Source organism: Solanum dulcamara, chromosome 8, assembly GCF_947179165.1.
Source record: "Solanum dulcamara chromosome 8, daSolDulc1.2, whole genome shotgun sequence".
NCBI lineage: Eukaryota > Viridiplantae > Streptophyta > Magnoliopsida > Solanales > Solanaceae > Solanum > Solanum dulcamara.
The window spans coordinates 67,715,796-67,730,962 of record NC_077244.1 but is presented as its reverse complement, the minus strand read 5'-3'; the positions used below and the strand labels follow the sequence as shown (position 1 = coordinate 67,730,962).

The 15,167-nt window shown below is 33.7% G+C and overlaps 2 protein-coding genes across 4 annotated transcripts; both read right to left on the bottom strand.

The window, feature by feature from the left end:
• Window positions 1-622: 622 nt before the first annotated feature.
• Window positions 623-4,906, bottom strand: LOC129900446 (probable glycosyltransferase At3g07620). Of its 3 annotated transcripts, none has more exons than XM_055975417.1 (5): window positions 4,750-4,906; window positions 4,073-4,644; window positions 3,851-3,981; window positions 2,484-2,832; window positions 623-2,120 (listed from the first exon to the last, which is right to left on the bottom strand). In XM_055975417.1, exons 2-5 carry the CDS (start codon window positions 4,607-4,609, stop codon window positions 1,452-1,454), a joined length of 1,686 nt encoding a protein of 561 aa, XP_055831392.1. In that variant the 5' UTR covers window positions 4,610-4,644; window positions 4,750-4,906; the 3' UTR covers window positions 623-1,451. The 3 variants fall into 3 exon arrangements, with proteins under 3 accessions (XP_055831392.1, XP_055831394.1, XP_055831391.1); XM_055975419.1 differs by having other exon boundaries at window positions 4,073-4,639; XM_055975416.1 differs by having other exon boundaries at window positions 4,073-4,906.
• A 5,763-nt stretch (window positions 4,907-10,669) lies between these two features.
• Window positions 10,670-11,949, bottom strand: LOC129899941 (myricetin 7/4'-O-methyltransferase 2). Its single transcript, XM_055974935.1, has 2 exons — window positions 11,139-11,949; window positions 10,670-11,001 (listed from the first exon to the last, which is right to left on the bottom strand). The coding sequence occupies exons 1-2, from the start codon at window positions 11,904-11,906 to the stop codon at window positions 10,696-10,698; spliced, it is 1,074 nt and encodes a 357-aa protein (XP_055830910.1). The 5' UTR covers window positions 11,907-11,949; the 3' UTR covers window positions 10,670-10,695.
• Window positions 11,950-15,167: the final 3,218 nt, after the last annotated feature.

Below are 15,167 nucleotides of genomic sequence, written 5' to 3'. Positions count from 1 at the left end.
AAGAAAAGAAAGAAACAGTATCCGAGTCCACAGAATTCACTACGTATCCTTAAAAAATTTAATTTCCTCACTATACTCGAGATTATTGATTATTTCCTTCTAGGATAAAACCGATAGACATTAAAAGACACAACTTTGTTTGTAAGAAAATATATGCAGAAGAGAGAAAAATTTCGATGTTGAAAACCGAGAGAAGGCTCTCTATTTATATCCAACAAGGATACAAACTCACACGTTCAGAACAGTCTCATCTATTCAGAATAGGAATGGTTTCTTTTGAGAAGAGAAGTGTTTGTTCGAAAGGAACAAGTTCTTTCAAATCTGCGAAGGAAAACATCTGTTCGAAAAGAACAGGTCCTTTCCAAATCCGCGAATTTCAAATTTCGTTTATTAATTAATTCGATAATTATTTAATTACATGAATTTAATTAATTCAATTAATCTGTAAATTAATTAATAATTTATTTAATCAATAATTCCGAATTAATATTAAAAAAAGGAAATCAATTAATAAAACTAATAAATAAATTATCTAAAAAAATATCAATCAATCACATTACCGAAGCTGAACCCGAGGCCGAGCGGAGCGACCGACTGCGGCAGCGCGAGAGACACCCTCTACTTAAGAATATATTTCTTAATATAAGGACAAAAAATTTCCTTTCTTCTACCAATAAGAGAAAAATGACTTTTCATTTTCCCTTCACTTGGTCCCCCCATTTCCCAATTCTTATTTCTCATTCACACTTCACTTGAACCCAAAAAAATCAACCTCCATTCTCTTGGATCAATGAAATGCCAAAACAGAGAAAGACAGTTCTGGTAGAAAGTAAGTGCGAATTATGGACTGGTAAGCAACCTAAACAGCCATTCAAAGAACTCTCGCTACAATCTTTTTGTATCCATAAGCAAGTATGCAAAAATATTATTATATAAAAAAAAAAGAGGAGGCAACCGGTGCACTAAGCATCCCGCAGGGTCCAGAGAAAGGACTGTAATACATCCGGGGTCATAAATTCCACTTTTACCTGGAGAAGGAGAAAGTGGAAAGATCAAATGGCAATGATAGGTAAATTATCAGAGCGAGCATTATACAAGTATACACGGGGGTGGCAAGGATACCATCCGGGATCACCACTTAGTGCTTACTTCAGCTCGCAAATGATAGCAATTCACTAGTTAAGCTTAAGAAGCTACCAGGCAGGAACATTCTGTGCTTACTTCAGCTCGCAAATGATAGCAATTCACTAGTTAAGCTTAAGAAGCTACCAGGCAGGAACATTCTTCTTGTATAAAACACAATTTGATCACATCTCGTACTGCATATGATCGTTCAAATCATCTGGGAAATCTGTGTCTTCTCTGCTCGTTACTCTCTGTTAAGTCCTTTATCTGGATTTGCTCCTACCGATGCCCCTCCATATAAAAAAACCTCAAGTCCTTTGACATCCTTATTTAGATTTTACCTGAAGTACCCTGTTATACCAAATTGAATGAAGGATCATATGAAACAAGTCATACTTTACAGGATTTTTGTGCCAAAGGAAATACTGTTGAATCATCTTCAGCCTATGCTGCATCTTCATGTACTTCTCCTCAGGGATTGAAAGGAGGATGTTTCTCAAGTCTGGAACATCTTTCTCCAAAACAAAGACGGAAAATGATTCCCAGTCGAAAACTTCAAAGAAAGGTGGCACATAATTATCTGATATGATTACAGGTACACACTCATAGTGTATGGACTCCACAACTCTTGGAGTATGGACTTCATAACCCCTGGCACAGATGCAATATTTGCTGCATTTCATAAGTTCCCTATATTTTGCTTTACCCTCAGGATCACGAGGCATAGGCCCAAAAATCTTCATATCAGGTTCTTTGTCACTCCAATGTTGCAATAAGATAGGACGGAGATAACCATGAATACCTCCAGCAAAAAAGGCAAGCACAGGTCTTGCTGAAGGAGGATTTCCTCCCAAATCTTTAAGCGGGTTTTCAGCTGAACGAACATAGGTTACTGGCAGAGAGACATCCTTCCCTATCTTGAAGCCTCCTGCTATATTTGAATTGCAGAGGACTCTAACACAGGTTTCCATGTTCTTCCTTGTGAGTCGGGGTGCCTATAACGTACTTTTACTTTTAGTAAAAGAATGATAGATGGACACCTCACAGCAACATAAAGTGTTGAAGGTGATAGTACTCCAGATTTGTAAAAAAGGACGCCATCCAAGTTGTAGATTCAGAAAATATCCGATAATTCTTCAAAACTCAACCTTTTCCAAAGAAATGAAAGAATAAAAAACATAACTAAATGCTTTGACTACAAACTTTATATTGAAAAGAAAAAAAACTCCTTCATTCTTTCGCTTCCCTTAAGTTTTCAGAAAGAGGTTTCTGGGGAGAATGATTAGATTGACTCAATTAGACTGCCAAAGCACTATGGACCGCAACATTCACAATGGGATAGAGTTCAAGAGATATACCCAATCATGACAAGCAGCAAAAAAATGATCAGCTCCTCTGCTTCTATTCCAGAAATGATATTTTCTAGAAATTCTTCCAATGTAATTGCTCAGATGATTTTCCAAATCTTTCTGGTGAGTAAAATTTTCTTTTGATAGAGCTTCTCGTAGCTTCAGAGAACTAAAAGGCAAATAAAATAAGTGAGCCCTTTCGGGATCTTTCACAAGAAATTGTTTGTTCTTCTCCATCAGTTTCATGAACCACCCTTCAGAAGCATAAATACCTCGCATATACGGCTGATGGAATATTGGTTTTCCCCCCTCTTTATAAACATAAACTTTAAGGACGCGTTCCATCAGCTCATAGCTCCTGCAGAAGGATCAAACAATTCAACATCTGAAACATGTCCCCCCCCCCCCACCCCACCCTTCCCCCCAAAAAAAATAAAAAAAATAAGGCTGATTATTTGACTCGATGAAAGTATAAATCGAAACTGTCTTTCAAATGTCTATAATGTCTCACAATTTCAATTCATTGAGCACAGGATACCACCTCCAACAGGTGGGTCACTTGAAACAAAACTAAGCAGAAAAGAACACAACAATACAATTAGTCAGCTCATGTACAAAGTTTAAAGCAAATAAATATAGTTGTACTCGTAAAACTACGAGGTAGTGGCAAAGTCTGCGTACACTGTACATAACCACACCCCACTTGGGGGATTCCACCGGGTATTTTGTTGTTGTACTCGTAAAACAGAGATAATATTTTCTTAGGGTTTAATATTGAAGTGATTGCTCTTCTTAACAATTATAGATCCAGAAAGAAAAAATCAAATATTTTGGCGTGGAGGAATCAATGTTCCCAGTTGATAAACATTTCTCAAGTTTTTCCTTTCTGCCAAATCAATACAACAACATACCCACATGTGCGATCTGGGGAGGATAGTGTGTACGCAGTGTTACCCGTACCTTGTGAAGGCAGAGAGGCTGTTTCCAATGCACTTTCTCCTTAAGTAACACATATATAAAAAACTATATGAAAAAGAAATACAATAGTGAAGAAATCATGCTAAAAATAATGGATAGCAATAAAAAATATTAGGATAACCTAAATAAAAGGTGATAAAAGCATGATGTAAGACAAAACAAATCGAAGAATAAGATACTAGGAGAGTGATAATTCTAATACTGATAGGGAAAACTAGACAACACTAGAATAGCTATATTTGTTCTATATTGCAGCAGCAGGACGACTCAAAAGCAACTTATGGTAATGAACAAATGAGTTGCAACTATATCTACAATAAAGCATCTCACAATACATTAAAGCATGAACACATTGATATAAGTGGTAAGCTACAAGAATCAAAACAAAATCCAATTACCTCCTAAACTTGGAATAATTTCGAAAGATAGATGCATGAATTTCTGGAATGTTTCTCATTATCGGAGAACTTTCAATCTTAAGCTTTGCATTTCGGAGTTCCCCTTCACGTGCAGAACGCCATTGTAATCTCTACAACAAACAACTCAAGCAGTTAGATAACAAAAATGAATTGGTAATTAATCTTCACTCAAATAATTAGAATTGACATCTACAGTCATACCACAAAACTAATACTAGAATTCTGCTGCACTAAAGAGTTCATGTAGGAGATCGATGCCGGTCTTCTTCTTTTACTCTTCATTATAGAAGCACCAGCTCGTAACATATTAGAATCGGAACCCATTGCCTGATTTTCCATTAACCCTGTATCTGCAATCACATTCTCCTGATTGATTATGCGAGCCGATTGATTCCACATTTTCCCTTCTTGATTTGAATTTGTACTTATATTCAAATGAAACCCTATCGTTGAATTTGCATTCAATCTCTTTTCTGGATAAGTGTTGGTTCCCAATTTCTGAAACCCTAACACTGAATCAACTTCGACTTTACTCGTCTTTTCATTGGTGGCCAAACCAGTTTCAGCTTCGAACCCAACTCCATCCACATTTGACAGAAGAGACATGTAATTTTCATATGGAAGTGAAAGTAATTGTGATAGCAGCACAACAACAGCTATAACAATTCCAAAGATTGATAACAATTTTTTAACGCTCAGCACACAGCATAACCTTTGAAGTTGAAGTTCAATCCCCATCTAACAGAAATTAGCAAACACCCAGCAGCTCTATTCTGAATTAACAAACAAAATAGTAAAAAATAATTGAGAAATAAACATGTAAACCATAAAATAGTAACAGATTTGTAGCACAAAATATCTACAGAGAAGAATAGGACCTCCAGCCCAGCTATGGAGGCTTAAGTTACTGTATAGAGAAATTAGTCATTTGGTGCCGACAATACACTGCTCTCTCCGCTTCCAATTCATACCAAAGAATTTATTTTTTTTAATAAGCCGCATCTGTTACAATCTCTTGTCGCAGCCCTGCCTTTGGAATGAGCATTTTGTATGTACTGCATAAATTTTACAATAAAGTTAACCTCACTATTTTTTAAATTTAAAACTAAATTAAATTAATTTTAATATTAAAAGTTATATATTCTTGTTATTTCTCTCGTGTCAATAAAATAAGGTAAAATTGTGACCAAAGTTAACCTCATTATTTTTAAAACTTAAAATTAAATTAAATTAATTATAATATTAATAGTTATATATTCTTGCTATTTCTCACGTGTCAATAAAATAAGAAAAAATTATGTAACTAAGCAGTAATTATTTAACATAGCTATCATTAAAACCAATCGTGATTGTAGCTATTATTTCATTCAACATGGCTATGGGCCCCACTCCTTCGATTTGTATCCAATTATAATTTCCCTTTCTCTTGCCTTTCTTTCCTTTTATATAAATTACCATTCTCTTTCATCTCACTCTTATTATTTTTTCCTAAATTCACTCAATCATATTAAATTTTTAAATTTCAAAATATCATTTCTCCCTTCTAATTCTACTTAGTATTGGAGGACGTGAAGTAATGACATTTCGTGATCACTACAACCGACGACGATGAGCTCAAGAGATTTGTAATTCCATTGAGTTGCTTAACACACCCTTCATTCTTGAGGCTATTGGAACGAGTTGTTGAGGTATTGCTTATATAGTTTTCAACAAAATGGAAAGGGGATTTGGGTAGATGCAGTTAGCACTCGTGACTGGTATCATCAATGAAAGAGAGAGGAGATGATAACGATCCTAGTCAAAAAACTGGAATCTAAATGCGAAAAATTAAAATAAAGAAAAGGATATGTGGAATTATCGAAATCTAATCGAATTTATGAGCAACAAAACACTTTATACCTGCACCTCTCAATTGAATCCGGTCAAATAACAATAACCCGAACTCAATAAAAAATGAGAAAATCAAATTGAATCCCCAAAAAGGGTAATTCGATGATTGATTAAGCTAGAAGAAGTTAACACAAGCAATATCGGGAATCCACCCTAATCACCCAATTACAATTATCAACTAAGAACTACACTAATACTAGGCTTCACCTAGAAACTACAACCTTCAAAACTTTCAAATATTCAATTCATCATAATCTAAGTCTTCTAAAATGACAAGAGACTACTACATATACTAAAAAAAATAAAGAAGACACTTTCTTTACAATTTTACCCTCGGAAAAGGGTCCATTTATAAAAAAATTATCTGGTAGCTTTTAAAAAAAAGAAAAAAATTGGAATAGTACGTATAACTAAAAAATATTTTCAAAAGTTGGATTAAAAGATGAATAGAAGTGTATTTTTAGACATATATATTAAAAATTTGTCTCAAATTTTTTTTAATGTTGGATTAAAAGATGAATACAAGGGTATTTTAAAATTTTTAAAATTTTAGATTAAAAGATGAATAGAAGGGTATTTTTAGACCAAAAGGTGGATGAAGGGTATTTTAAAACCTTTTTCTATAGTTTAGGGATATTTTTGGCCCTTTTTTCCGTTTTTAATATTTGGGCTATTAGAGATAAGGGTAAAACAGAGCCTAAAGATTAGCGTGAGGAACATTTTAGGCCCGATAGGTAGACGAAGAGTATTTTTGTACCAATTCGCATAGTTGAAGGATATTTTAGACCATTTTCCGTTTTACCCTTAATAAGATAAGGGTCTTGTTTGGTTGTCTTCTTTTTGTGAATTCTTAAATTTAAAGATGACCACTTGCACACATAGCATCTTTCTTCTTTCTTTTCACTTTGGTGGACCTTCTACACATTATATGTCTTTATTTGGTGTCCATCAAACTTTTTTAAAGCTTTCATGCTATCCAAGCCGTTATCATCCTCCCCTTCTTGAAAATAATTCGTCCACAAATTCAAATCTTGCAAAGCCATAAAAAGGACAAACAACAAATATATCCTCATAGCATGAGGGTTAGCACATGGGTTATCAATCATACCAACTCGCCAAGGAGGCACACATTTGAAATATAACAAACAATCCTTTGTGTTAAAGAAGATCCATTCATCATATAAGGTAGAAAGAAAATGGTTATTAGCAAAATCATGAGACAAGGAAACCATAAATATCTTAATGGCATCAATAATTCCAAGAGAGGATATCATGTATGCTTTAGGAGCCATAAGACACAATTGTTTCATTACCTCACAATAAAACCTCACCAAAAGTGATGCAATCACTCTTAAAGGCTCATTCACATCAAAGAAGTGCAAGATCCATATAGCTCTACCTCTATAGCAATTAATTCACATACATTGGGTGTCATCATAAGCAAAGAGGTAGTAGAGAAAGGTGCTAAGCATGTTTCCAAGAGTATCAATCACACTTTCAAGAGTCCCACTTGAAAATTCAACTTGTCTAACCCTATGAAGGTGACAAGGAGCCCTTAATATCCATGGACTCTCTCAAAAACACATAAGCAACTTAGCACCCACTAGGTGTGGTTCATACGACTTAAGCACAAGTGTGTCAAACAAGGATGCAACTATGTAGGAAACTCTCAAAATAGACAATGACACATTTTTCTTGGGGTTTACAAGTATAAAACCACATTTGACCAAAGGATCATCATATGCAAACAATTAATAAAGAAAAGTGCTACATAAATGAACTTCATCCAAGGTGTTCCCACAAATAGAATCACTCTTTGATCCACAAGCATTAAGGGCTTGATCAAGTATGGGACCACACAAGAACGAATGGGTCATTTGAGAACAAACACTCTCTTTCTTTCGGCCACTAACCCCTCCAATAGACGTACTATCATCTTCCAAGAAGAGAGTTCCATCTTCGGAGAGTGTGTCATTATAGCATAGTGGATTCTTAATCACTTGATAGCCTTAAAGAGGGACTACACTTCTATCATTCAAAGATACACCACAATGTATTTCACCTTCATTAGGCATGTCGACATTAAACAAGGAATTATTACACACAATTTGATCAACACCAATATCCCTTGATAATGAATTATCAATCAAAGCACATGTATCAACACTAGGTGAACACAAATTGATTTTTCTAGAAGAATCAATTCGGCCATCAATAGGATCAACTAGTGTATCCACATTCTCAACATGCACATTATCAAAACATGAAAAAGAACTACATGATAATGTACTATCATTCAAGGCACAAGTGTCAACACTAAGTGGACACAAATTGATCTTATAATAAGAATCTATTTGGTCATCAATAGGATCAATTAGTATATGAACACTCTCAACAAATACATTATCACTATGTGGTAAAGAATCATTAAGCTTACATGAAAACAAGCTATCATTTATACTCAATTGGCTACTAGCCACGCAATGAATCTCCAAGTTTAAGAAAGTGCAAGAATTAGCATTGTTATCTTGTAGCTCATAACACAAAGTGTCTTCACCATGGTCGTGCAACTCCTTAGGTTCTTCATCACGATGAGTAGTATCCTTTAATAGTTCCTATTCATCGGGTGCCATCTCGGTAATTAATTGAATCAACCTTTCAATATTTCTTTGTATTGAAGCACACAACTCATTTGTGCTCATATTACGAGGACCCCGATAGTCAAATGATAATGATCCTTCCACCATGTCTATAAAGCTCAACAAACAAGTTAGTAGCAAAATTCCTCACGTCACTCTTTATTTGAACTCTCAACTCACATTCTATGGCTTCTTCCCCAAATTGATAGTGTTACTAATTCTTCTCAATCAATTCAAGGTTATCTATCCTTATGGAGGAGTGGATCTTTATGACACTTGAAAGAAGGACGACTCAAATAAAACTAACTGACTTGAATCAAGAAAATTAACAACGAAATAAAACTAGAAAAGCACAAGAAAGAAATTAGCACGAAAAAATTAAATCGGACTCAAACAAAACTAAGTAACAAAAGTAGAAGAAATTGCTTATTGTTACTTAATTTGAAGAATCAAAGAGATGATTTGATGTTTAGAAACTAGTTAACAAGTAATTAAAGATGTTAATTAGTTGTTAAATAGTTGAGAAATGGAAGAAAAATGAGTTTAGAAGAAGAAAAGGTGAATTCGGACACTTGGAAAAATTTTGAAGGCTCAAAGAAGTTCATCTCTTGAAAGAGGTTGATTGAGTGATTTGATGATTAAAACTAGTTAACAAGTAATTAAAGATGTTAATTAATTGTTAAATAGTTTAGAAGAAGAAGAAGTGAATTTGAACACTTATAAAAAAAAATTAAGTCCAAAAAACTTTCCGGCTCTGCTGGATTAAATAGTAGAAATGACGTGAAGAAATTGAGGTATTTATATAAATTAATTTATATATTTTTGAGAATTTTTTTCCTAGCATTTATCATTTTAATTAATTTTTTTGTATATTTATAATGTTCCGAGCTTATGAATATCCAAATAACATAAGTTTTGCATCAAATCAACAAGATACATGTCTTTCATTTACAAATTCAATGATAGTCGATCATGATTAGGTAATATGTGTTTTTACTTTAATACCTTAACATTTTTTTTGATATAAATATTAGATATACATGAATTCAAGATGTGCGTGAGTTCACGAAAACTCAGTAATTTTTTATGAAACTTTTTTTTTTATATTTATAAATATTTGACGGTGAACTTAATTATTTTTATATATTAATTTAAAATTATTATTAATAGTGGAGCAGGAGGTTGATGATGATGGGAACATGGGAGGTTCTTGTTGTTGTTGTTGTTTAGTTTCAGCCATGGAGATTTGGATTTGGATTTTGCTCTTTCTATTTACTGAAGAGTGAAATTCCAGTGAAGGAAGCTGAGCTGTTGCTTCTCTCCGGCGACGTTAACACCGATCTCGTACTCATAGACACCGTCAATGGCTACTGCACCGTCGACACGCGCTGGCAATTTGGTGAAGCACGATATTTACTACTCATCTTTTCTTTCTCTTGGTTTTAATCTTTGCCAAAAGTTATTGAAATTATGAAATGTGTTTCTTTAGCTGAATGGATTTTCCACCATGGAAACACATGAGATCATGATTATTGAGAATAGAAAAAGAGGAATAGATGATGATTGAATTGAAGAATTTGCTTTAGGAATGCACTGTAAAGATGTTTTAGATTGGGTCAGGATTTTTAATTCGGATCAGCTAAAAAATAAAATAAAATTGGGTAAATTATTAAAATGTCGCCACGTGTCTTTCCGTTTGGTGTAAGAATATATGTAGCCCAAAAATGTGATATATATAACCTCAAAGTATAATGAAAGATATATGCATAATATTTTTGAAAGTTCTAGAGTATATTTGACCTTTTCCCTTGATTCTTAAGTTGACATGTGTCCCTCTATTTAAAATTATGGGTATGTGTCACGAGTATAACGAGAGGTGTATATATGAACCGAAAGTATAACAAAGGGTTTATAAAAATTATTTTCATTAATATAAAGGTATATTTGACCCTTTTTCGTTTATTTATTTACGTAAACGGAAAAGTGAAAACACAATCACGAGAAGTGAAAACACGATTACAAGAAGTGATCGATTGTTCTTGCCGAAGCTATTTCAGAACAATTAATTTTTATTGTAAGCAGTAAATATATAATGTGTGACATAGGGATAACATGCATTGTTTAAGGATAAACTTCAATTAGAGACCTTAAACCAAGAGAGGTTATTATTTTGTATTCACTAAAACCAGCATCCAAGAAGAGTGTTTCCCATTCCTTTTTACTTCTCTCTTTGGAAGCATAAGTAATCCTCATGATAAAGTCCATCAAGTGTGACATAGGGATAACATGCATTGTTTAAGGATAAACTTCAATTAGAGACCTTAAACCAAGAGAGGTTATTATTTTGTATTCACTAAAACCAGCATCCAAGAAGAGTGTTTCCCATTCCTTTTTACTTCTCTCTTTGGAAGCATAAGTAATCCTCATGATAAAGTCCATCAAGTGTTTTGATTGAACAAGTTCCTCATTATTGCTACAATTATCCTCCATTACTATGTCTATGATTATCACTTTCCCTCCCTTTTCCTTACTTGGAATTGACTCTTTACATTTCTTTAGTAACTTCACACAATCTTCATCATCCCAATTGTGCAAAATCCACTATTCAAACAACAATTAATTAGTAAATAGTTAGGAATATTTCCATTATAGTAGTAACATCACAAATTCTTAATTTTTTGTCAGCAGAATTTTACTCACTATAATAGTTATGTCACAAAATTTAAAATAATACGTACCTTCAGTAAGATTGCATTAGCATGTGGAATTTTATCAAACATACTCCCAGAAACAAACTCCAAGTTACCAGTACTACCCTTTCGATCACCTATGACATGAGGGAGATCAAGCACAATGCATTTCAAACTCGGAAAAGCATCGGCAATAGTCATAGCAACAGCGCCGGTGCCACCTCCGACGTCCACCAATGACGTCAAGCCTTCAAAGACACCGGCACAACAATCAGAAATCAACAAATTGGAGATCAATCTCGAATCACCAACCATTGCATCGTTGAAAACACCATTGAATTCAGGATCTTCAGCGCAATAATCCCAATGAGATTTTCCATGTGCCGTTTCAAAGGCAGTGGGAATATCGTCCCGTAACCAATCGCCCACGGAAGCAGCCGTGTTCAGCAGAACGGGATGCTGGACGAAAATAAAAAACGACCTCTTCCCTGAGGGGTCATTTTCAACAAGGAGACGACCAACACTTGTGAGTGAATAGCGGTCTCCTTGTTGGTGGTAGTTGAAAAGCCCAAAATCAACTAAAATTCGCATCAAAATCGGAATAAAGGTAGTTTTTGAAGGGTTCAAATTTGGCAAAGCGGCAATAAGGTCAGAAAGAGACATGATTGGATTGGCGTTTTTGTAAAGGATATCAGGAATTCCTAATTCAATTGCGCATTTTATACATGAAGGACGCAAATAACTCAAAATATAATCCCAACTTTGAGCTTCAGCTTCTATTAGCTGATTAGCACAAATGTTGTTGTTATTGAGCATTGTGTCAATTATTAATTACTTAATAACAAGAGTTTCATAAGCAATACTGCGTTAATTAATTAAGATGTATGAATAAGTACGTACTTTTATAGAGTCCCCGTTGCTTGGAGTTAAGGGATTAACTAATGATGCAGATTTAGGAGTAATAGGATTAGGTTGAGTTGCATACCCATTAATAGCAAGTACCAACCCTAAAATATAGTTAATGAGATTAATAATATCAACCTGGAAAATAGATAATTTATAGGATAAGATAAAGAAAATATCAACTGTTTGAAGTTAGGCAGTTGCTTTTTAAAGCAAAGTTGAAAAGGAATAATGATTTTTATCCATTTGTATAGGATAAAAAAGTTTTAATTTTAAAGCTTTAAATTACTTATATAAGAAAAGATTTCATAATAAATAATTAGTTAATAGAAGTCCTACATATTAGCAATGCAAAAAACTTAAATAATTATTTTCAGTGTCAACTATATTTCCAAGAGTAAAAAAAATGAACGATATTTTGTGTAACGACCTGTCCCCGTTATTACGAATAAGCCAATAGGAAAGGAATTCGGACTAGAAAAACTTCGGGTAGTAACTTGGACGAATTCTGAGTCAGGTGAGGTCTAGAGTGACTTTGTGATAGGTGGGGGATAAAATCGGCAATATGATTAAGTTAGTCAATAGCCAAGGCGATATGGACCCTTGAAGGATTTACGGAATCGCATTTCGGTGAGTAAAACTTCCAGAATTGAATTTGGCGTGAAGGGCATAATTAAAGACGCCATGGTTTGAGGGTGTGCTGTGAAATAGAGGTTTGGAGCTCAAGTTCCGAGCTCTCTATTTTCGTGCAACCCGCCAGAGCGAGGCCACTAGAGAGGGATGGTCCCGTTGTGGCGGGACAGACGGAAATTAAAGTCGAAAAACAGTCCCAAAATGGTTTTTAGTCATCCCACTCCATTCTTAAGAGATCAGAAGCAACCTAGGGCGAATTATTGCTGATTTTCACCGTATTTTGTGCCAAAGGTAAGTAAATCACTCCCTTAATTCGTATTTTGATTCCTAGAACCTAGACACTATGGCTGGTGATCATTGGGGAGAGAGTTTCAGACTAAAACTAATGGTGGCAAATAGCCCTAGAATGGGTTAGAATCATGGTTTTGACCTAAGAGGGGAATTATGTTATAATTCATGTACATTAGATCCTTATATTGATCCATTGTATATTATTACTATTTTTAGATAAAAAACAAGCTGAACGAACCCGAAAAGGGAAAGTTTATGCACTTTAGAGTTGTTGAAGCTCGAATTCGAGGTAGCTAATGATTTTGTTTTCCGTATGTTAATTATATACTTGCTAAATTACTCCATTGTATGCGGATATGTGTGTATGAATAAAGAAGAATGCTATAAATTATGTGAAATAATCACTTACTGGCCTAACTTATGATGAATTTGTTCTTGGAGATATGATGGTTGACTATTGCTTGTAATTGTGGCTGATTTGTATGTTTGTATGAGATCATGATTATTGAGAATAGAAAAAGAGGAATGGATGATGACTGGATCGAAGAATTTGCTTTAGGAATGCACTGTAAAGATGTTTTAGACTGGGTCAGGATTTTTAATTCGGATCAACAAAAAAATAAAAAAAAAATAAAAAAAATTATTAAAATGTCTCCATGTGTCTCTCCGTTTGGTGTAAGGATATATATACCCCAAAATGTGATATATATAACCTCAAAGTATAATGAAAGATATATGCATAATATTTTTGAAAGTTCTAGAGTATATGTGACCTTTTCCCTTGAGGGCTTGTTAGCCTTAAGGATAACAAACACTCCATTATAAGATAATATGGAAAAAATGTTAATTTTTCAAAGTTGGGGTTGTATTTGATTTTTAAATTAAATTTGAAGGGAAAGAAATGGTTTTCCGCTATTTATACAAGTTAAAATCTTAATCGATTTTAAAATCCTTAATATTTCAAATAAATAAAGATTTAATAATCATATTTTAGTTGATTTCGAAGTCTCAAATATTAAGAAAATAATTAATGACTATTTTTTTCATGTGAACTTCATTTTCAAGAATAAAAAAATGAACGATATTTCTCTATGAAGAGAAAATAACGGTTTTAGTCACTGTATTATTGCATAATTTCAGTTTTTGTCTCTGTATTATTTGACTATGCACATTTAACCTTCAATTATTTGAAGTGTGCGATTTTGGTTCTTGGAATTAACAAAAGTTAATTATTTAACAAAATAATTATTTTGAAATATATAAAATAAAATAAATTGAATGGTTGGTGATTCTAAATGCTTGAAGAATTATGTGGGTAAAAAAATTAAATTTAATAAATATTAAATGTTAAATATTTTAAGGAGTGAAAGTTGTTAGGACATCATTGATAGCCTTAAGTAGTCTGTCCACCTACTAAACTCGTAAATGTAATCTTATTTGACCTTGATTAGTAACCATTGAAAAAGAGAGGAAGAACGAGTTGCTAAGGAATAAAAAAACTGAACATAGAACATTTGAATAAAATGGAGCTAATGAATAAAACGTAATTTTAATTTTATATACATAATTTTTCAAACGTTTAAAATCACCAAACCTTTGATAAAATAGGAGCTGTGACTTAATTAATAAGTTAGTTAGTTAGTATTTGGTGGTTGTAAATGGTAGTTAGTTGTTAGCAATTAGTTTTGGGAAAATTGTAAAATATTTTGCATAGTAAAAACATGTGTATATAATAGGAGAAATACTCAAAAGATGTGGACCACAAAAATAGAAAATATATTCAATACATTTTCTAGAAAGCTTTTCACAGTTTCCGTCTTCTTCCTTCATCCTAATCCTCTATCTTCATCTACTGATGAACTCCATTTTCTTCATGGTATCAGAGCAATCGGCCATAGATATGGTCTAGATCGAACTGGTTGAAGCTTGGAGCTGTTGGAATAGGCAAGAGAAACAATGGCAGAGGTTTTGGACAATGAGCTACCAGAAAAGCTCAGTCATAATCACCAACTATATCTGAGTGCTTCAGATACTTCCGGAGTGATGTTAATCTCTATTCAGTTGACCGGATCTGAAAACTATTCGGTTTGGAGTCGTTCAATGCGAATCGCCATACTTGGACGCAACAAATTGGGATTCATCAATGGAACATGTAAGAAGTCTAATTTTGGTACGAACTTAACAGATCTGTGGGAACGATGCAACGCTATAGTGTTGTCATGGATAATGAACTGTGAATCGAAGGAGTTA